This window comes from Dryobates pubescens, chromosome 3, assembly GCF_014839835.1.
Source record: "Dryobates pubescens isolate bDryPub1 chromosome 3, bDryPub1.pri, whole genome shotgun sequence".
NCBI classification, from domain to species: domain Eukaryota; kingdom Metazoa; phylum Chordata; class Aves; order Piciformes; family Picidae; genus Dryobates; species Dryobates pubescens.
This window is the reverse complement of record NC_071614.1, coordinates 12,546,699-12,568,081: the sequence shown is the minus strand read 5'-3', so window position 1 is coordinate 12,568,081 and position 21,383 is coordinate 12,546,699. Positions and strand designations below refer to the sequence as shown.

Below are 21,383 nucleotides of genomic sequence, written 5' to 3'. Positions count from 1 at the left end.
TGCCGCTGACCTAAACGATTCTCTCTTGGGTTCCCAACTTGCTCCCTGACAAGAGGAGGATTTAAATCAGCCCTAATGCCACTCTCAGCTGCCTTGTGTCAGGTGGCAGGCACCCCCAGGGTGAGCAGGCTGAGGGGAGGGGTGCAGAGGCAGTGCTGTGCATACGCTGTCCTTGCAGTCCACGTCTACTCGCCCGCTGTTCAGCAGCAGCTGCAGGAGAGCCAGGTTTCCCTTCCTTGCAGCCCAGAAGGCAGCGTTGGCCAGAGGGGTTTCCTTCTGGTGGGCACAGAAAACAAGAGCACAAATCAAACACATGTCTCAGGCACACTGCACAGACACACACAGAGCACCTGGGGACAGCCTGCTCCCGGGCTGCAGGTTGGACTCCATGGTCTTGGAGGTCTCTTCCAGCTGAAATGGTTCTGTGATTGGTTCTATCGATGCACCTTCTGCAGTCAGGCCAGGCAGGTTTCAGCCTGGGCTGCTGCTCTTTCCAAACCAGAGCAGGGAAAGGAAGCTAAAATACCCTCTTTGTGCAGTTAAGGAGTCCAGTCTGCCTCTGCTGCCTCCTGACAGGCTGCAGAGGTGAGCCCAGGCCAACCTCATGAAGTTCAGCAAGGCTAAGGGCAAGGTCCTGCACCTGGGTCAGGGCAATCCCAAGCACAAATGCAGGCTGAGGAGAAGGACTTGCTCAAGAGCAGTTTGGCAGAGAAGGCCTTGGGGGTGTCAGCTGATGACAAACTCCCCAGGAGCCAGCACTGGTCCCTGGCAGCCCAGAGCCAGCTGAGTGCTGAGCTGCAGCCAGAGCAGGGAGAGCAGCAGCACAGGGAGGGGATTCTGCCCCTCTGCTCTGCTCTGCTCAGAGCCCACCTGCAGCACTGCCTCCAGCTCTGGGGCCCCCAGCACAGGAAGGACCTGGAACTGCTGGAGAGGCTCCAGAGGAGGCCATGAGGATGCTCAGAGAGCTGCAGAACCTCCCCTGTGGGGCCAGGCTGGGAGAGTTGGGGCTGTGCAGCCTGGAGAAGAGAAGGCTCTGGGGAGAACTTAGAGCAGCCTTCCAGTACCTGAAGGGCTCCAGGAGAGCTGGGGAGGGACTTTGGACAAGAGCTTGTGGTGACAGGATGAGGACAATGGCTTTGAACTGGGAGAGAGGAGATTGAGACTGGAGATGAGGAAGAGATTCTTTGCAGTGAGGGTGGTGAGACTCTGGCACAGGCTGCCCAGGGAGGCTGTGGCTGCCTCCTCCCTGGAGGTGTCCCTGCCCATGGCAGGGGGTTGGCACTGGATGAGCTTTAAGGTCCCTTCCAACCCAACCCATTCTATGACTCTGATTCTGTGCCACAGGCAGGATTTACTGGAAAGCAAACCCCCTGGCCTCATGTGGTCAGCTGGGGCCCCCCTCTGCAGCCTGTCCACATCCCTCTGGATGGATCCCTTCCCTCCAGTGTGTCAGCTGGGACACACAGCTTGGTGCCATCTGCAGGCTTGTGAGGGTGCCTGGATCCCACTGTCCAGGTCACCTACAAAGATACTGAACAGCACTGGTGCCACTACCTGGCCTGCATCAAGAAGAGTGTGGCCAGCAGGAGCAGGGAAGTCATTGTGCCCTGTGCTCAGCACTGCTGAGGCCACACCTTGAGTCCTGTGGCCAGTTCTGGGCCCCTCAGTTTAAGAAGGACATTGAGAGACTTGAAGGTGTCCAGAGAAGGGCAACAAAGCTGGGGAGGGGTCTGGAGCACAGCCCTGAGAGGAGAGGCTGAGGGAGCTGGGGTTGCTTAGCCTGCAGAAGAGGAGGCTCAGGGGAGACTTTCTTGCTCTCTCCAACTCCCTGAAGGGAGGCTGTAGCCAGGTGGGGGTTGGTCTCTTCTCCCAGGCAAGCAGCACCAGAACAAGAGGACACAGTCTCAAGCTGTGCCAGGGGAAGTTTAGGCTGGAGGTGAGGAGAAAGTTCTTCACTGAGAGAGTTGTTGGCCATTGGGAGGTGGTGGAGTCCCCATCCCTGGAGGTGTTCAAGAGGGGATTGGATGTGGCACTTGGTGCCATGGTTTAGTCATGAGGTCTGTGGTGACAGGTTGGACTTGGTGATCTTTGAGGTCTCTTCCAGCCTTGGTGATACTGTGACACTGTGATACCAGCCAACCCCTGAGAGATGCAGAGCTCTGCAAGGGGAGTGCAGAGGGGATGGAAATGTCAATCCTTCTGCTTCAGGAGATGCAATGTCTGCTTCTCCATGGCTAAATGTCAGTGTGCCTGGGTGATCTGGCCCAGAATCAGGGCTGAATGCTTTGAAGTGCACCTACAGAGCCGTGCTCCCTCCACTGACAGGGTGGTGATAAGCCTCCCAGAAAGCAGCATCCTCTGTGAATCCAGCCCAGCCCCACTGCACTCAGCCCTTCCCATGGCCTGCATGTTTAATAGTGATGGTTTGAAAACTTGTCAGCTGATTGAGATGAGAGAAGCTCCAAATGTTTGATGAAGGATGAGATACTGCCTGGGAATGGGGAGGGATGTTTGTAACACCAGCAGGAGCAGAGGAGAAGGGCTCTGAGGAATTCAGCAAGCACAGCAAGGGAAATTCTGCTCTTCCTTTCCCAGCTAATACATTTCCCCTGGTCAGTCTGCACTGGGGAGGCCACAGCTTGAGTGCTGGGGTCAGTTTTGGGTCCTCACTCCCAGAAGGACATTGAGAGGCTGGAGCAGGTCCAGAGAAGGGCAACCAAGCTGGGGAAGGGTCTGGAGAAGAGGGCTGGGGAGGAGCAGCTGAGGGAGCTGGGGGTGTTGAGTGTGGAGAAGAGGAGGCTGAGGGAGACCTCATTGCTCTCTGCAGCTCCCTGAGAGGAGGCTGCAGCCAGGTGGGGGTTGGGCTCTGCTCCTCAGTCTCAGGTGACAGAAGGAGAGGAAATGGCCTGGAGTTGTGCCAGGGGAGGGTTGGGTTGGAGAGGAAGAAAACTTTCTGTGCTGCAAGAGTGGTCAGGGCTTGGCAGAGGCTGCCCTGGGAGGTGGTGGAGTCCCCATCCCTGGAGGTGTTTCAGAGCTGTGGCCATGGCCCTTGGGGCCAGGGTTTGGTGGCCATGGTGTTGCTGGGTTGATGTTGGACTGCAGGATCTCAGAGGCTTTTCCTGCTGAAAGAATTCAGTGATTCAGTTCCATGATTCATCTCGTTAGTGTTGCATGGCTTTGCTGGATGTTTGTTCCCTGTCCTTGCCTCTCACTCCTGCCTGTGTGTCTCTCCACCAGCACTGTGGGTGCCATGGTGGCAGTGTGTCTGATGGTCCCATGGGTGGTTTCCAGCTGCAGTTAAAGCCCTGGTGTGGCAGGGAGCAGGGTGCCTTTGCTCACAATGCAGCTCAGCCTTACACAGGTTGATGCTGGGCTGGATGACCTCAGAGGACTTTCCCAGCCCAAACAATTCTGTGATTCTATGACGTCCATCAAACTCCATTCAGCAGCTTACACCTCCTTGCTGCTCACCCAGGCATATTTTCCTCTCTTTCCCCTCACAAGCACAGCAAACAGCTGCCCTAAGCACACCTGGCTGACTGCTGCCCTTCTAGCTCTGATTCAGTAGGCAGGTATTTTGTCACAGAGCTGGGAGCCATTGTCTTTGTGGCCTTTATGATTATGCTATTCAGTGGAAAGCTCCTGCAAAAGGCACCCCACAGAATGGGACATCAATTTTCCTACCTTTTAATCTCTCACTCAAAGCTCTAGGCAGCCTTAGGCTGTGACAAGATGCACATAGAAGGGAAAGATTTCTTCCATCCAGCCTGGTTTTCACCATGAGGGCACAGCAGCAATTGTGACTGCATTTTATTATGCCTACCATAAACCAACACCTTTATTGATCAGGCAGGCAGGGACTGCAATCAAGATGCAGGAGCTCTTTACCTGCTTTCAGCTGTTTACATGAGGAGAGAACTAAGTGGCCAGAGTTACCCTAGTCTGGAAGTAAAGGTCCAAAGCCTCAGAAGGCCCTACCTTGTTTCCCCCCCTCCCTGCAATTCCTGCAGCAGCTCTCCAGCAAAGTTGTCCTCATCCCCTGGATCAGACCCAAGGAATGGAAGGATTGTCCAGGGACACTGAGCCTCCTCTCAGTGGTGCCCAGTGACAGGACAAGAGGGCATGGCCATAAACTTGACTGTAGGAAGTTCCATCTAACATGAGGAGGAACTTCTTGACTGTGAGGGTGGCACAGCCCTGGAGCAGGCTGCCCAGAGAGGCTGTGGAGCCTCCTTCTCTGGAGCCTTTCAAGCCCCACCTGGATGTGTTCCTGTGTGACCTGCCCTGGGTGACCCTGCTCTGGCAGGGGGCTTGGACTGGATGACCTTCAGAGGTCCCTTCCAGCACCTCCCATGCTGTGGTTGTGTGATTGTGTGACATGGAGTCAGGTTTTCCCCAGGGGTGCTTTTGACCCAGTTTACTGCTATCAGTACTTCCCCCCACGTGCTGGGGATTCCTTGTACCCGAGCTTACAGCACACTCAGCCCATCAGCCAGGTGCTGATTAGATACCAACAGCAAACACAGATCTGAATTGTTTTGTCTGAGATTAATGGAATGTGCAGAGTCATCCCTACAATGTCCCTACAAGGGCAGCCTCACGGAGGCCATGTGGCAATTCCTCTCCTGCTTTCAAACCAAGGCTTTATACAAACTCTTTGTTCTCAGGGGATGGGATGGAATGGAATGGAATGGAATAGAATAGGATAGGATAGGATAGGATAGAATAGAATAGAATAGAATAGAATAGAATAGAATAGAATAGAATAGAATAGAATAGAATAGACCAGGTTGGAAGAGACCTTCAAGATCATCGTGTCCAACCTATTATCCACCACCACCTGATCAACTAAACCATGCAACCAAGCACCCCATCAAGTCTCCTCCTGAACACCTCCAGTGATGGTGACTCCACCACCTCCCTGGGCAGCCCATTCCAACGGCCAACCACTCTCTCTGTTTAGAGTTTCTTCCTAGCCTCCAGCCTAAACCTCCCCTGGCACAGCTTGAGACTGTGTCCTCTTGTTCTGGTGCTGCTTGCCTGGGAGAAGAGACCAACCCCCACCTGGCTACAACCTCCCTTCAGGGAGTTGGAGAGAGCAAGAAAGTCTCCCCTGAGCCTCCTCTTCTCCAGGCTAAGCAACCCCAGCTCCCTCAGCCTCTCCTCTCAGGGCTGTGCTCCAGACCCCTCCCCAGCTTTGTTGCCCTTCTCTGGACACCTTCCAGCAACTCAACATCTTTCCTAAACTGAGGGGCCCAGAACTGGACACAGGACTCAAGGTGTGGCCTAACCAGTGCAGTGTACAGGGGCAGAATGACCTCCCTGCTCCTGCTGGCCACACTCTTCCTGATGCAGGCCAGGATGCCCTTGGCCTTCTTTGCCACCTGGGCACACTGCAGACTCATGTTCAGCCTACCATCAACCAGCACCCCCAGGTCCCTCTCTGCCTGGCTGCTCTCAGCCACTCTGCCCCCAGCCTGTAGCACTGCCTGGGGTTGTTGTGGCCAATGTGCAGCACCTGGCACTTGGATGTGTTCAATCTCCTGCCCTTGGACTCTGCCCATCTGTGCAGCCTGTCAAGGTCCCTCTGCAGAGCTCTTCTACCCTCCAGCAGATCAACTCCTGCCCCCAGCTTGGTGTCATCTTCAAATTTACTGATGATGGACTCAACCCCCTCATCCAGATCATCAATAAAGATGTTAAAGAGCATGGGGCCCAGCACTGATCCCTGGGGGACACCACTGGTGCCTGGCTGCCAGCTGGCTGTGGCACCATTCACCACCACTCTCTGGGCTCAGCCCTCCAGCCAGTTCCTAACCCAGCACAGTGTGCCAGCAGTGCTGACATCACTGCTAAGGGAAATGTAAGACACTACTTTGGGATTAATAATATGGCCAACTGAATTATTTTTTTGAGCAACAAATGGGTTTTAAACTGCAGGATGTGACATAAGCCTTGACTGCTCTTGTTGTGAATTCAGTCCTGGCTCATCAGATGCTTCTTAGGGAGAGGTAATCTTGAACTTGAAGAGATTAATAGGATACCATTTCCCTGCAATTCTCATTCTAAAGCTGGTCTGCCCCTAAAGCCTCCTTGAGCTAAACAGCTGATCCTCAGCACTGGCAGTCTGGGAACAGGACAGAATCACTGCTTGGAAGAGTGATTAGCTAATGGCTTTGCTGGAGACGGAACATTTCACTCTGCCATTTGCTCCAGCATCAGCAACTTGCAGGATCCAATTTCCTCCCCTTGATCCAGAGCTCTGAAGCATTATTTCACATCCTGGCTGTGCTGTTCATTTCAGTTGGTGATTTGCTTTTACAGGAGAGCCCAAAGATGAACAGCCGATGTTCTGTTTGAAGCTGTATGGATGTCAAGTGAAAATGCTGCCCTCCAAAGTGGCCCAGAGGATAAGAGCTGTTCTGAACACGATGTGGCCACTCCTCTGCAGGGACACAGGAGAAAATAAAAGCTGATCAGCTGCCTGAATGTGTCATCTTAGAAATATCCAGGGGTAAAGTACCCTCTGAATGCTGTGATCAGCAGCTCTCGCTGCCTGCCCTACCTTTGACTTCTCATCTGCAGGGAAGAGGCAGGTCACAGCTGGGCAACCACTGAGGAGGAAGAGTGAGGCATCTTGAACATCACTGCAGCTGGTTGTCCATAGAATCATAGAATGGTTTGGGTTGGAAAAAAACCACCAAAGCTCATCCAGTCCAACCCCTCTGCACTCAGCAGGGACATCCCCAACTAGATCAGGTTGCCCAGAGCCCTGTCCAGCCTCACCTTGAATATCTCCAGGGATGTGGCCCCAACCACCTCCCTGAGCAACTTGTTCCAGTGTTCTATTTGTAGATGTCCCCTCCCTGGAGGTGTTCCAGGCCAGGTTGGATGAGGCCTTGAGCAACCTGGGCTAGTGGGAGGTGTCCCTGCCCATGGCAGGGGGTTGGAACTGGATGACCTTTAAGGTCCTTCCAACCCAACCCATTCTATGAATCTATGATTCTATGATGGGATGAAAGGAAAGAGGCAATAGGCAAAGAGAAAGGAAAGAGGGGGAGAAAGAGCCCACTGGCCTGGTGGCTTGTTCCTTGTCCTGTTAAACCCCAAGCAAATACACTTCTCTTTCTCAGGTTCCAAACCAGGCCTAAGGGAAAGGGAGAAAGGATTCAAAAGGGTAAGAACTGGAAATCAGGATGCAGCATGATAGAGAATGTTAGCAGGACCTGGGAGGGGAGTGAAAGAACTTCATTAGAGAGCAACACATCCTACATAAAGGATCTTGACTGAAGAAGAAAGGGTAGTTCAAGGTATAAATGCAAGTTTAGACAGGCAGAAGCTGGCAGAGGTAGAGAAGATATTCATGTCAGTGAGAAAGGTAAACAATAGCCCATGGGTAGGTGGGACAACAAGATGGAAAACATGAAGACACACAGCAAAGAGAGACAACTGCAGTCCAGGGTAAGTCCACAGACTTCTGAGAGAGAGAGAAATTGCCAAGTGAAAAAGACACAGAAAAGAGAGAGAAAGCAGGAGGGAGGCAGGGGCTGCAGGACCTGGGGAGACAGAAAGTGAGAAACAGAATAGAATAGAATAGAATAGAATAGAACAGAACAGAATAGAATAGAACAGAACAGAATAGAATAGAATAGACCAGGTTGGAAGAGACCTTCAAGATCATCGTGTCCAACCTATCATCCAACACCATCTGATCAACTAAACAGTGCAGCCAAGCACCCCATCAAGTCTCCTCCTGAACACTTCCAGTGATGGTGACTCCACCACCTCCCTGGGCAGCCTCTGCCAAGCCCTGACCACTCTTGCAGCACACAAAGTTTTCCTCATCTCCAACCTAAGCCTCCCCTGGCACAATTCCAGGCCGTTCCCTCTCCTTCTATCATCTGACACTAGGGAGCAGAGCCCAACCCCCAGCTCACTGCAGCCTCCTCTCAGGGAGCTGCAGAGAGCAATGAGGTCTCCCTCAGCCTCCTCTTCTCCACACTCAACACCCCCAGCTCCCTCAGCTGCTCCTCCCCAGCTCTCTTCTCCAGACCCAGCTTGGTTGCCCTTCCCTGGACCTGCTCCAGCCTCTCAATGTCCTTTTGGGAGTGAGGGACCCAAAACTGAACCCAGCACTCAAGCTGTGGCCTCCCCAGTCCCAGTACAGGAGGACAATCCCTGCTCCTGCTGGCCACACCATTGCTGCTCCAGGCCAGGCTGCTGGTGGCCTTCTTGCCCACCTGGGCACCCCCTGGCTCATCTTCAGCTGCTGCCAACCAGCACCTTCAGGTCCTTCTCTGCTGGGCAGTTCGCAGCCTGCGGTGCTCATGAGGTTATTGTGACCCAGGTGTAGGACTCAGCACTTGGCCTTGTTAGATCTCATACAGCTGACATCAGCCATGGATCCAGCCTGGCCAGGTCCCTCTGCAGAGCAAAGAACTGGCACAGGGCTGGTGATCAATAAGAGAAAAGGAAGCACAGCACCCAGAAAGTGCCTAACCAAGGGGCAGATGTCCGTCTGGTACAAACATTAGCTGTGAGCATCAAGAAATTGCTGCTGGCTCCCCTTTGTGCAAAGTGCTCTTAGAATCACAGAATCATTTTGGATGGAAAGGACCTTTGGGATCATGGAGCCCAACCATCATTACTTTGTTTGTCCTGTGTTTGCTCTGTGGCTTTGATTACCCTCACCACAAAAGCTCTCCTCTCCTCCTGCTCACCATCGGTATGCAACTGTGAATAACGATGAGCAGCGACAACGACAGTTATTAACCCTGCCTCAGCCTGCTGCGAAATGTGTTGCAGGGGATCTCGCATGCTTGGGGGGGAATAAGTAGAAAAAGTGAGAGGAATGCCATGCAGCTAAAGGAAGGAAGCAGCCTGGCTCCAGCGGCCACCACAGCCTGAGGAGCAGGGACAAGCAGCTCTGCTTCCTAATCATTACACAACCAGCGCTGGCAGAGAGGCCAGCAGGAAAGTGAAGAGGAGGCTCCCGACTGCATCATACCCCCCGGCTCTGAGCCTGGGGCCACCCAAAGGCCACCACAAAGCTTCCTGCAGCCCAGCGGTTTATGTAACGCTGAGAGCGGCATCCTCCGGGCTGCCGGCTGGGGAGAGCAGCAGCTCCAGCCGCTCCATCATCAGCTGCCGCTGAAGCACCCCCGGGACACCCCCAGCCCGGGAAGGCCGAATCTGTTCCCTCCCCGCCCCCCAGAATCCCTTCGTTTAGCCTAAAAAAAAAACACCCCAAAAACCCCCAAACCCCAAACCCCCAAACCGTTAAAAACTAAAGCAGCCCCCAAATCCATCCAAGCGGATCCCGGAGCATCCCCGCGCCGCCCGCCTCACCTTGAACGACATCCTGCACATCGCAGCGCTCCGCCCCCGCGCTGCTGCCTCCGCTCCGCGCCGGGGGCTGCGCAGCTCCGCGCCCGGGGGCTGAGCGGGGCCGGGGCCGGCGCCGGAGCCGGGGCTGGGGCGGGGCGCGGGACCGGCACCTCCCCCCCGCCCGGCTCTGTGCTCAGCGGGGTCTGGGCAGCTCTGAAAGCCTAGGGGGCAGCTGGGGGGTTGCGGAGTAGGAGAGCGTCGGTCATTTGCGGTAGGTGCAGTGTGGAGGTGCTGGAGGTGGCCAAGAAGGCCACCAGCAGCCTGGGCTGGAGCAGCAATGGTGTGGGCAGCAGGAGCAGGGCAGGGATTGTCTCTCTTGACTCTATCCTCACTTCCCGTCTGATGGTTTAAAAGCAAACAACAAGGTGGCATGGCATTTCAGCTGGAGCAGTCTTTAAGGCTCTGGAGGCATGGAGAGGAGGGTTTGGGTGCAGAATCCATCAAGTTTCCATGGATCAGGCTGGTTTCACATTCTCCTGTGGTCCATAGTAGTCACAACCACCCCGTGGATGCTCCAGGCTTGGGGCAGAGTGGCTGCAAACTGCCCAGCAGAGAAGGACCTGGGGGTGCTGGCTGGCAGCAGCTGAAGAGGAGCCAGGGGGTGCCCAGGTGGGCAAGAAGGCCACCAGCAGCCTGGCCTGGAGCAGCAATGGTGTGGCCAGCAGGAGCAGGGCAGGGATTGTCCTCCTGCACTCAGCACTGGGGAGGCCACAGCTTGAGTGCTGGGTTCATCTTTGGGCCTCTCACTCCAAGAAGGACATTGAGAGGCTGGAGCAGGTCCAGAGAAGGGCAACCAAGCTGGGGAAGGGTCTGGAGAAGAGGGCTGGGGAGGAGCAGCTGAGGGAGCTGGGGGTGTTGGGTGTGGAGAAGAGGAGGCTGAGGGAGACCTCATTGCTCTCTACAGCTCCCTGAGAGGAGGCTGCAGGGAGGTGGGGGTTGGCCTCTGCTCCCTAGTCTCAGGTGATAGAAGGAGAGGAAATGGCCTGGAGTTGTGCCAGGGGAGGCTTAGGTTGGAGAGGAGGAGAAATGTCTTTGCTGCAAGAGTGGTCAGGGCTTGGCAGAGGCTGCCCAGGGAGGTGGTGGAGTCCCCATCCCTGGAGGTGTTCCACAGAGCTGTGGCCATGGCACTTGGGGATATGGTTTGGTGGCCATGGTGGTGCTGGGTTGATGTTGGACTGGAGGATCTTAGAAGGCTTTTTCAACCCAAACAATTCCATGATTCTATGATTGGTTTTGTTGCTGTAATTATGTGGACACAGCTCTTCCACAGCCACCCCCAGCTCCAGCAGCAGCAGCCTGAGGGGCAAGAAAGCACAGCAGGGACCCACACCTCTCAGTCACTGCCTCAGACCTATAAATCAGGCTTCCCCTGCTCAGGAACAGCACTGAAACAGCCCAAAGTCCAGACACCTGCACCCTGAGCTCTCATCACAGTGCTGATGCTTCCTCCATGGCACCTCTTTTGTATTTCACAGAGTTTTCCCTTCATATCTAGGAACAAACGGTCATAAGGACCTGCCAGCAGCTCAAGGGACATTCTCCTCCTGCTCTGCGCTGGTGAGGCCACATCTGGATAGCTGTTCCACTTCATACAATCATAGAATTGTCAGGGCTGGAAGGGACCTCAAGGATCAGCCAGTCCCAGCCCCCCTGCCATGGCCAGGGACACCTCACACTACAGCAGGTTGCTCACAGCCACATCCAGCCTGGCTGCAAACACCTCCAGGCAGGAGGCTGCCACCACCTCCCTGGGCAACCTGTGCCAGGCTCTCATCACCCTCATGGGGAACAACTTCTTCCTAACATCCAGGTCTGGGCTCCCCAGTTCAGGAGGGACAGGGATCTGCTAGACAGCAGCCTCCAATGGAGGCTACAAAGATGCTAAGGGTCCTGGAGCATCTCCATGAGGAGGAAAGGCTGAGAGCCCTGAGGCTGTTTAGTCTGGAGAGAAGGAGGCTGAGAGGGATCTGATCAATGTCTATCAATATCTGAGGGCTGGGGGTCAGGAGGGAGGGGACAGGGACAGGCTCTGCTCAGTTGCTCCCTGGGGTAGGACAAGGGGCAATGGATATAAACTCCAGCACAGGAGGTTCCACCTCACCATGAGGAGGAACTTCTTGACTGTGAGGGTCCCAGAGCCCTGGAGCAGGCTGCCCAGAGAGGTTGTGGAGTCTCCTTCTCTGGAGACTTCCCAGCCCTGTCTGGATGTGTTCCTGTGTGACCTGTGCTGGGTTCTATGCTCCTGCTCTGGCAGGGGGCTTGGACTGGATGATTTCCTGAGCTCTCTTCCAACCCCTAACATCCTGTGAGCTGTGATCTTGCAATGCACATAAATATCTAAAGGGTGGAGGCTGAGAACATGGGGTTGGACTCTTCAGTGGTGCCCAGTGATAGGACAAGGGGCAACAGGAACAAACTAGAACCCAACAGGTTTCGCTTGAACTGAAAGAAAAACTTCTTTACTGTGAGGCTGCTGGAGCCTGGAGCAGGCTGCCCAGAGAGGATGTGGAGCCTCCTTCTCTGGAAGCTTCCAAAACCTACCTGGACATTATGATCCTGGGCAACCTGCTGTGGGGGACCCTGCTTTAGCTGGGGGAGGGGTTGAATTAGATGATCCCCTGAGGTCCTTCCTAACTCCTAGCAAGCTGTGATTCTGTGTAACACTGTCTCCCGTGGGGGAAAGAAGGCAGTGAGCTATTAAGGACTTGATTTTAAACCTTTGAAGAAGAGCAACCACAAAGCCAGAGCGTGTCCTGCTTTGCCTGGCTGCTGCAGGTTTCATTCAAGAGTCTGAGTGATAGAGAGCAGGCAAAGCAGGGCATGCTCTGCTGGGAGCTTCCTGCATTTCTTTGCTATTGTTGGCTTCACCTGAGCCCTCAGGCTTGGTTTTCCTTTTTGATGTTCACACATGAATCTGCTTCACAAGGAAATTATGACTGTGCACAGAGAGAAAATGGCTTGCACCAAGAGCCAGGAGAGTTTGTTCTGCACATCTGCAAGTGGAGAGGCTGTCCTGCGGATCTTTGTCCTGAGGCTGTGTTCCTCTCTGCGTGCAGCAAAACAAACGGGAAGCAAGCAGATGAAGAGCTGCCAAGAGCATAAGAACATCCCAGAATGTATGGCCTGGTGTGAACCTCACCTGAATTATTGAGATCAGACCAACACAGAGCATCATCCTATTATTTCCTTAGACATACTGAGTCAGTTCCACAGCTAAGAGTCGTCCCTGCTCTGAGCCAGTTGCACAGTTGTCCTGGTGTGAGCTGGAGCTCACTGCTGTCCCTTCCCAGCTCAGTCTCTGCTCAGGGCCAGCACTTTGTGCAGCTCAGGGCAGGTCTGCACAGCCAGGGGCTGCTGCTAGCAGTGAGAATGTGATGGGGAGAGTGAGCACCAAGGGCTGGGCTGCAGACCAAGTACCTGAGGTGTGGCCTCACCAATGATGGGTACAGGAAGACAATCCCTGCCCCGCTCCTGCTGGCCACACTCTTGCTGATCCAGGCCAGGACGCTGGTGGCCTCCTTGGCCACCTGGGCACACAGTGGCTCATCTTCAGCTGCTGTCAGCCAGCAGCCACGGGTGTTCCTCTACCTTAGAGCAGCCTTACAGTACCTGAAGGGAACTACAAGAAAGCTGGGGAGAGACTTTTGACAAGGGCTCGTGGTGACAGGATGAGGGACAATGGCTTTGAGCTGGGAGAGGGGAGATTGAGACTGGAGATTAGGAAGAGATTCTTTGCAGTGAGGTGAGACACTCATCTCACTGAAGTGAGTGGGGAGACACTGGAACAGGTTGCCCAGGGAGGCTGTGGCTGTCCCCTCCCTGGAGGTGTTCAAGGCCAGGTTGGATGAGACCTTGAGCAAGCTGGGCTGGTGGGAGGTGTCCCTGCCCATGGCAGGGGGTTGGAGCTGGATGATCCTTGAGGTCCCTTCCAACCCAAACCATTCTGTGAAGAGCCAGCTACAGGGGCTGCTGCTTCTCTCTGTAATAGGTGAAAGATTCAGGCATGTTTGACTAAACCCAGGCTGTAAAGATTGCACTCTGAGTTGCTTTTTTACTTTGGGTGCTACTCCTGGGAGTGAGTAGTGCTAGTAAGAGAAAATGAATCAATTACTGTAGAAACCAAATCCTGCAGACTGCTCAGGAAAAGTGCCAAGGATTGACATGTTCCATAAAGCTTTTGGAAACAGAATGGAGAATTTACAAATCTGGGCCTGGAAAAGGAGAAGTTCATCTAATAATAGAAGCTGTTTACTCACCTGGTTCATAGCTGCATGCAATCATCCTTCCAGGGCGCTGGAATCTTTCTTTCCACTCCATGCTCCTTGTGCTGAGGGCTCCTCTGATGCCAAATGCCATGTGGATGTTGCAGGTATAAGCTGGTGTAAGGGCACTTAGCTCCTTTCTTCACATGGACTTGCAAGTACCTGAAGGGGGCTACAAGAAAGCTGGGGAGGGACTTTTGACAAGGGCTTGTAGTGGTAGGGTGAGGGAGAATGGTTTTGAGCTTGAGGAGGGTACATGACTCAATGATCTCAAAGCTCTTTTCCAACCTGGTTAATTCTATTCTATTCTATTCCATTCCATTCCATTCCATTCCATTCCATTCCATTTGGAGTGGAGATTAGGAAGTAATTCTTTCCAGTGAGGGTGGTGAGACACTGGCACAGGTTGCCCAGGGAGGCTGTGGATGGATGAGGCCTTTGGCAACGTGGGCTGGTGGGAGGTGTTCCTGCCCATGGCAGGGGGTTGAAACTAGATAATCCTTAAGATTATTGCTCTCTACAGCTACCTGAAGGGAGGTTGTAGCCAGGTGGGGGTTGGTCTCTTCTCCCAGGCAAGCAGCACCAGAACAAGAGGACACAGTCTCAAGCTGTGCCAGGGGAAGTTTAGGCTGGAGGTGAGGAGGAGGTTCTACAAAGAGAGAGAGATTGGCCATTGGAATGTGCTGCCCAGGGAGGTGGTGGAGTCCCCATCCCTGGAGGTGTTCAAGAGGGGATTGGATGTGGCACTTGGTGCCATGGTTTAATATTCAGGAGGTCTGTAGTGCCAGGTTGGACTTGATGATCTTTGAGGTCTTTTCCAACCTTATTGATTGTATGATTCCATGATCCCTTCCAACCCAAACCATTCTATGACTGTGATTGAAACTGATGCCTGGGCTGGTGACCTAAGAATCAGAGAGGAGTTCCCACTCTGCTTGAGTCAGTACTGCAGGAAAATGTCCACAAACTGTCATAGAGTATTCCAGTGAATTAGCTCTTTTCTGTTTGTTCCCAGCAAATCAGTGCTTTTAGCCACAGAGGAGGTGACATGTCCAGGAAGCCAATGGATGGACCTCAACTACCACCTGAGGCCCATTTCCAGTCCAGTGTAAGCACCAGCACACCACATTCACTGTGTTGCCAATGCCTTACAGCCTTCAAACAGCTGACCTCTAGGTTCCCATCTGTGCAGGTACAGAGTGCTTGAAAGCTTTTTATCCTTCCACTCCTGGCCTTAGAGGGGAACTCCAACTTCTTTTTCCAACCTGGTTAATTCTCTTCTCTTCTCTTCTCTTCTCTTCTCTTTTCTTCTCTTTTCTTCTCTTCTCTTTTCTTCTCTTTTCTTCTCTTCTCTTCTCTTCTCTTCTCTTCTCTTCTCTTCTCTTCTCTTCTCTTCTCTTCTCTTCTCTTCTCTTCTCTTCTCTTCTCTTCTCTTCTCTTCTCTTCTCTTCTCTTCTCTTCTCTTCTCTTCTCTTCTCTTCTCTTCTCTTCTCTTCTCTTCTCCCTTCCCTTTTCCCTTCTCCCTTCCCTTTTCCCTTCTCCCTTCCCTTTTCCCTTCTCCCTTCCCTTTTCCCTTCCCTTTTCCCTTCCCTTTTCCCTTCCCTTTTCCCTTCCCTTTTCCCTTCCCTTTTCCCTTCCCTTTTCCCTTCCCTCTTCCCTTCCCTCTTCCCTTCCCTCTTCCCTTCCCTCTTCCCTTCCCTCTTCCCTTCCCTCTTCCCTTCCCTCTTCCCTTCCCTCTTCCCTTCCCTCTTCCCTTCCCTCTTCCCTTCCCTGTTCCCTTCCCTCTTCCCTTCCCTCTTCCCTTCCCTCTTCCCTTCCCTCTTCCCTTCCCTCTTCCCTTCCCTCTTCCCTTCCCTCTTCCCTTCCCTCTTCCCTTCCCTCTTCCCTTCCCTCTTCCCTTCCCTCTTCCCTTCCCTCTTCCCTTCCCTCTTCCCTTCCCTCTTCCCTTCCCTCTTCCCTTCCCTCTTCCCTTCCCTCTTCCCTTCCCTCTTCCCTTCCCTCTTCCCTTCCCTCTTCCCTTCCCTCTTCCCTTCCCTCTTCCCTTCCCTCTTCCCTTCCCTCTTCCCTTCCCTTCCCTTCCCTTCCCTTCCCTTCCCTTCCCTTCCCTTCCCTTCCCTTCCCTTCCCTTCCCTTCCCTTCCCTTCCCACCGAACCTCTGGGACCCTCACAGTCAAGAATTTCCTCCTCATGTTGAGGTGGAACCTCCTGTGCTGGAGTTTATACCCATTGCCCCTTGTCCTACCCCAAAGCACAAGTGAATAGAGCCTGTCCCCTCCCTCCTGACCCCCAGCCCTCAGCTATTGATAGGCATTGATCAGATCCCTCTCAGTCTTCTCCTCTCCAGACTCAACAGCCCCAGGGCTCTCAGCCTCTCCTCCCCAGGCAGTGCTGCAGTCCCTTCAGCATCCTTGGAGCCTCCCTTGGACTCTCTCCAGCAGATCCCTGTCCCTCTCATAGCTTTTATGAAGTACACACCGTTGTAGGAAGTGGCATGATGGCCATGTGCAGTAAGTTCCTTTCCAGAATGCCCCAGCTGGCAAAAGAGACTATTTTAAAGCTGCTCTAGGAATTGAAAGAATTCATGGATGGAATAGTCAATTCTGAGATATTTAAACTGGCAGCATGCTACATTTATGAAAGCCAAACTTTCTGTGGAGGACAAGGAGCAGTGGATATAAACTCCAGCACAGGAGGTTCCACCTCAACATGAGGAGGAACTTCTTGACTGTGAGGGTCCCGGAGGCCTGGAGCAGGCTGCCCAGAGAGGTTGTGGAGTCTCCTTCTCTGGAGCCTTTGCAGCCCTGTCTGGATGTGTTCTGTGTGACCTGTGCTGGATTCTATGCTCCTGCTCTGGCAGGGGTTTGGACTCGATCTCCTGAGCTCCCTTCCAACCCCTAACATCCTGTGAGCTGTGACCCTGTGACGCAAAAATTGCTTGCTACAGGTATCTCTGATGTGCTAAAGCCCTAGTGGCACAAACCCAAGGGTGGTGTTGTTTCCTTGCAGACAGAATCAATAGCTCGTGGCTGGTGCTTCCCAGAACAGCATGTCAGGGATCTCGGTGCTGCTGTGTGGCTGTAGCAAAGCCCTCACAAAGTTATGAAATACTTTGCTGCTCACATGAATCACGATCAAAATATTAGAGGTATGTGGATCTAACCATCTCTTTGTGCCTGGATCTGGCAAATTGTATCAGGAGCACTGAGCACTGGATGTGTGAGCCTGTGTGGGGCTGGAAATGGCAATGAGACTTCTGGTAGCAAAGTCATTAAGCACTGTGACCCCTGACAGAGATGCCTGATAGATTCTTAAGCCTCCTTCTCCCTCCTTAACCTCCCCTCCAGCTTCTGTGTTACCCAAAGCCTGTGTCAAATAGCTTCACAAAGACAGGAGGTTCATTGCCTGCCCTGGATGAGGAGGAGCACTCATCACACAGGGAGCCCAGAGCACTGGCTGGGCGTTGCAGAGGGGTGGCCTGGGTTGCAGGGGTTCCATCAGCCTCAGAGCATGGAACACGGCCAGAGATGCTGTGAGCTCTGCAGCGTTGCTCTGCAGAGCATCTTCCCAAGGACCTGCACACACAAGCAGGGTCTGCCTCGTGTGGAAACAGCTGGGAAGGCTTAATTTTACTGCCCATGTGTGATGAAACTACTTCCCTGAAAGGGTTCTCAAAGCCTGGCACGGGCTGCCCAGGGTGGTGGTTGAATGCCCATCCCTGGGGGTGTTTAGAAGAGGCAGAGATGTGGTGCTGAGGGACCTGCTTTAGCTCCAGCTTTGGTAGAGTTAGGGAATGGTTGGACTGGCTGAGCTTAAAGGGCTTTTCCAGCCCCAGCGTTTCTGTGCCTGCTTGTCCGTCGAAGACACCAAGCGAGGAGGGTCTCAGAAAGCCGCGGCCGAGCCGTGGGGGCGGCAGGGGGGAGCTGTCACCTGCCAGCAGTCCCGCGGAGCTGAGGGCACCTCATCCCGGCGCCCCTGCCCCGAGTGCGGCGGACCCGCATCGTGGCTCGCCGTGGCTCATCGTGCCTCGCCCCGGCCCGGCCCCGTAGGCAGCTCCCTGCCAGCCTCCTGCCGCCTCCCGCCGCGGCCCCGCCCGCCCGCCGCGGCTATAGGGCGGCCCCGGGCGGGCCAAGGCAGAGCCCGGCGCGGGATGGCCGCGGCGCCGGTTACCCGGCTGCTCTGGGCGCTCCTCTCGCCTCTCCTCAGCCTCTGCCCCTGCCCCGCCGGCTCCCGCGGGGCTCCCGCGGGGCTCAGCCTCCACCCGCCCTACTTCAACCTGGCGGCGGCAGCCAGCATCTCGGCCACGGCCACCTGCGGGGAGGCGGCGGAGGGCGGCGGGCGGCCGGAGCTGTACTGCAAGCTGGTGGGGGGCCCGGCCGCAGCACCCCTGGGCCGCGCCATCCAGGTAAGGGGACCGGCGTGGGGGGCGGCCGGGGGGGCAGCGCCCGCTTTCTATGGCAGCCGGCGGCGGGATGCCCCTCCGGGGATGCCCCTGCGGGGATGCCCTGGGGGCGCAGCCCTGTTTCCTCCGGCGTTTGCTTCTGGCTGGGCTGTGCCACCGGCAGCGGAGGGCAGCGTGGGCCAGCGGGACCCCAGGCAGGGAAGCGCTGGGCAGGTTGGAGGTGTCCCGACCCACTCTGGAGACCCCGGCACGCCGCGACCCGGGCCGGTGCCGCCCGCGGGGCTGCGCCTGCTGCCGGGGCTGCCCGGGACCCTCGTCCCGGCGGGCGCTGGGGCTCTCGGGGCTGGCTTAGGGAGTCCTCAAGAGGTGTTCGGTGGCATCAGCGCTTGGCCGTGGTCTGCGGAGAGCAGCGAGATGCTGCTGGGGGAAAAGGAGTGAGAGTAGGGGATAAGGAAAGGGGACGGGGCAATGGATGGGGACGTACCGCACCGGCAGCCTCTTGCTGGAGCCAGGGTTTTCCCGGGAAGCAGTGGGAGAAGGTCTGCTGTTAGGCAGGTGGCTCGGTGGGGTGTTAGAAGCAGTAAATGTGAGGCTCGTGGTCTGTGCCTTGCATTGCGAGTGGGAGGGAGCCAGAGGTTGGCTGGGACTTGGCTACCTTTAGCCCGTATCTGGGGCTAAACTCCAGCAGCTGCTCTGTCACCTGGTGGCCAGGAAAGGGGATCGGGACAAGGAGAGGCGACCCACGGGTTGAAATGAAAATGGATTGAATGAAACAGTCAAACAGATCCCAATGTCAATACAAAGCAGATAAAGTTATACTCAGGCCAGCAAAGGTACAGCAGGCACACAAAAAGGGAAGGCAGTCCTGGAGAGCAGGAGAAGGAAGAGCCCAAGGAGAAAGCCCGGAGAGGAGGCTGCCCTCTCCTCAAACTTCCCTCTTTATACTGAATGTGATGCTCATGGTCTGGGATGGACCTGTAGCCAGCTGACTCCAAACTGCTCAAGGCAAGCAGCCCGTGGCTGGCTTGGGATTCTGTCCCAGCAAAACTGGGACAGGACTCTGACAGGGAATATAGGCACACAGGGCAGTGAGGGTGATGATGTTCTCTCCTAGCATACCATAAGATTCTTACACATTTTGTGCCATTCACAAGGAGGAATCACAGAATTGTCAGGGTTGGAAGGGACTTCAAGGCTCAGCCAGTTCCAACCCCCCTGCCATGGGCAGGGACACCTCACACTGCAGCAGGTTGCTCACAGCCACATCCAGCCTGGCTGCAAACACCTCCAGGCAGGAGGCTTCCACCACCTCCCTGGGCAACCTCTGCCAGGCTCTCACCACCCTCATGGGGAACAACTTCTTCCTCACATCCAATCTCAATCTCCCCACTTCTAGTTTTGCTCCATCCCCCCCAGTCCTATCCCTCCCTGACACCCTCAAAAGTCCCTCCCCAGCTTTCTTGGAGCCCCCTGCAGATCCTGGAAGGCCACAATGAGGTCTCCTGGGAGCCTTCTCCTCTCCAGCCTGCACAACCCCAACTCTCTCAGGCTGTCTCCAGAGCAGAGCAGCTCCAGCCCTCTGCTCCTCCTCGTGGCCCTTCTCTGGACACCTTCCAGCACCTCCAGATCCTTCCTGGCACAGAGGCTCCAGCACTGGCCCCAGAGCTCCAGCTGTGGTCTCAGCAGAGTGGAGCAGAGGAGGAGAATCCCCTCCCTGGCCCTGCTGGCTATGCTTCTCTCCCTGCAGCCCAGGATGTGATTGGCTTTCTGGGCTGCCAGAACAATAAACAGCAAAACTCCTGGCAGGAGTTAATGGAACTCTCTTGCTTTTCTTCCCTTGGTAGAAACTTGTATGAACATGGCTGGGAGAGGGCAGGCACGGAGCAGGCACGGCACCCGACGCTGCGATGGATCTTCCTCCGCAGCTGCATCAGAGCTTTGTTAAAGGGGGCTGGGGGGCCGACTTCCCTCAAGCCTCAGACCTTCCACAGTTATTTTAGATGTATTTTATCTGGGTGGGAGAAGAAGAATCAGAGTGAAACTGCAGCTTGCAAGGGGTTTCAAAAGCTTTTAAGGTTCACTGCCTGGCACTGGGTGATATGGAGAGAATGCATGTAGATTTTATTCAGTTAGTCAGTTTTGCATCTTGGAAGAAGAGTTTTGTGTTTCAAGGTCCTAGGGCCTTGTGTTTGTGTGTTTTAATAGGGAAATAACCCTCAATATCTGGTATCAGAGAATGGTCTGGGCTGGAAGGGAGCTCCAAAGCTCACCCAGTCTGACCCCAATGCAGTCAGCAGGGACATCCTCCACTAGATCAGGTTGCCCAGAGCCCTGTCCAGCCTCACCTCGAGTATCTCCAGGGATGGGGCCTCAACCACCTCCCTGGGCAACCTCTTCCGGTGTTCCACCAGCCTCATGGTGCAGAACTTGTTCCTCACATCCAACCTCAATCTGCTCTGCTCTAGTTTGAAGCCATTGCCTCTGGTCCTGTCCCTGCAGGCTTTTGGGAACAGTCTCTCTGCAGCTTTCTTGTAGCCCCCTTCAGGTACTGGAAGCTCTTCCTTGAGCTGAACATCAGGCTGAACACCCCCAACACCCTCAGCCTGTCCTTGTAACAGAGCAGCTCCAACCCCCTGAGCAGTTTCATGGCCTCCTCTGGACCTGCTCCATCAAGTCCATGTCCTTCCTACACTGAGGGCTCCAGACCTGCACCCAGCACTGCAGGTGAGGTCTCACCAGAGCAAAGTGGCAGAATCACCTCTCTGGATCTGGTGGCCATGCAGAAGAGGTTGCAGTGGCTGAGAGTTTTCTTCTCAGTGTTTGTTGGGGACAGATGCCCGAGAGAGGAGCAAAAAGGTGCAGCTTAGATACTCCTTGTCATGTGCCAGAAGGGAGAACATCCCCAACACACAGCCTTGCCCTCAGCTTGTTGGGCAGCCACAGCCAGCAGTGTGCTGTGCCCTGAACTTGTCCTTGCCATGCCTTCCACCATGAAGTCTGGGATGACCTTAGAGCTGCGTGGTGCCCTGTCCTAATAACCTCAGAGTGCTCTGGGCATGAGTACAGGATGGGCTTTGCTTGCTTACAACTTCACTAAAAAGGAAGCTGGGTCACAGGTGTCACATGCTTGAACATAAAAAGGTTGTGATGAGGAGAGAGCTGCTTGCTCCTCTGTTTCTAATGCACCTCTGAAGTTTAGGGATCCATCCTTCCATGCTGAACACAGCACTTGTGTTCAAAGTTGCCTGAAAGAGCCATGCCACCAGGTGAACAGCCAGCCAGAGGATCTCTCAGCAACATGCTGGAACCCACTGCTGGAGGGAAATCTCTCCTGC

At 54.7% G+C, this 21,383-nt stretch overlaps 2 protein-coding genes across 2 annotated transcripts in view; one reads left to right on the top strand and one right to left on the bottom strand.

Annotated features, from left to right (window-relative positions):
- The window catches only part of ANKRD29 (ankyrin repeat domain 29), a 42,928-nt gene extending 33,523 nt beyond the window's left edge, over positions 1–9,405 (bottom strand). The window contains exons 1-2 of the mRNA XM_054179675.1: positions 9,349–9,405; positions 166–276 (exon numbers count right to left, since the gene is read on the bottom strand). Coding sequence (XP_054035650.1) covers positions 166–276; positions 9,349–9,369 — 132 coding nt within the window. The 5' untranslated portion in view covers positions 9,370–9,405. The remainder of the gene's footprint in view (positions 1–165; positions 277–9,348) is intronic.
- An 8,391-nt stretch (positions 9,406–17,796) lies between these two features.
- Positions 17,797–21,383, top strand: part of LAMA3 (laminin subunit alpha 3) — a 169,955-nt gene continuing 166,368 nt past the window's right edge. Inside the window, exon 1 of the mRNA XM_054180143.1 lies at positions 17,797–18,051. Within this exon, the coding sequence (XP_054036118.1) occupies positions 17,797–18,051 (255 nt within the window). The remainder of the gene's footprint in view (positions 18,052–21,383) is intronic.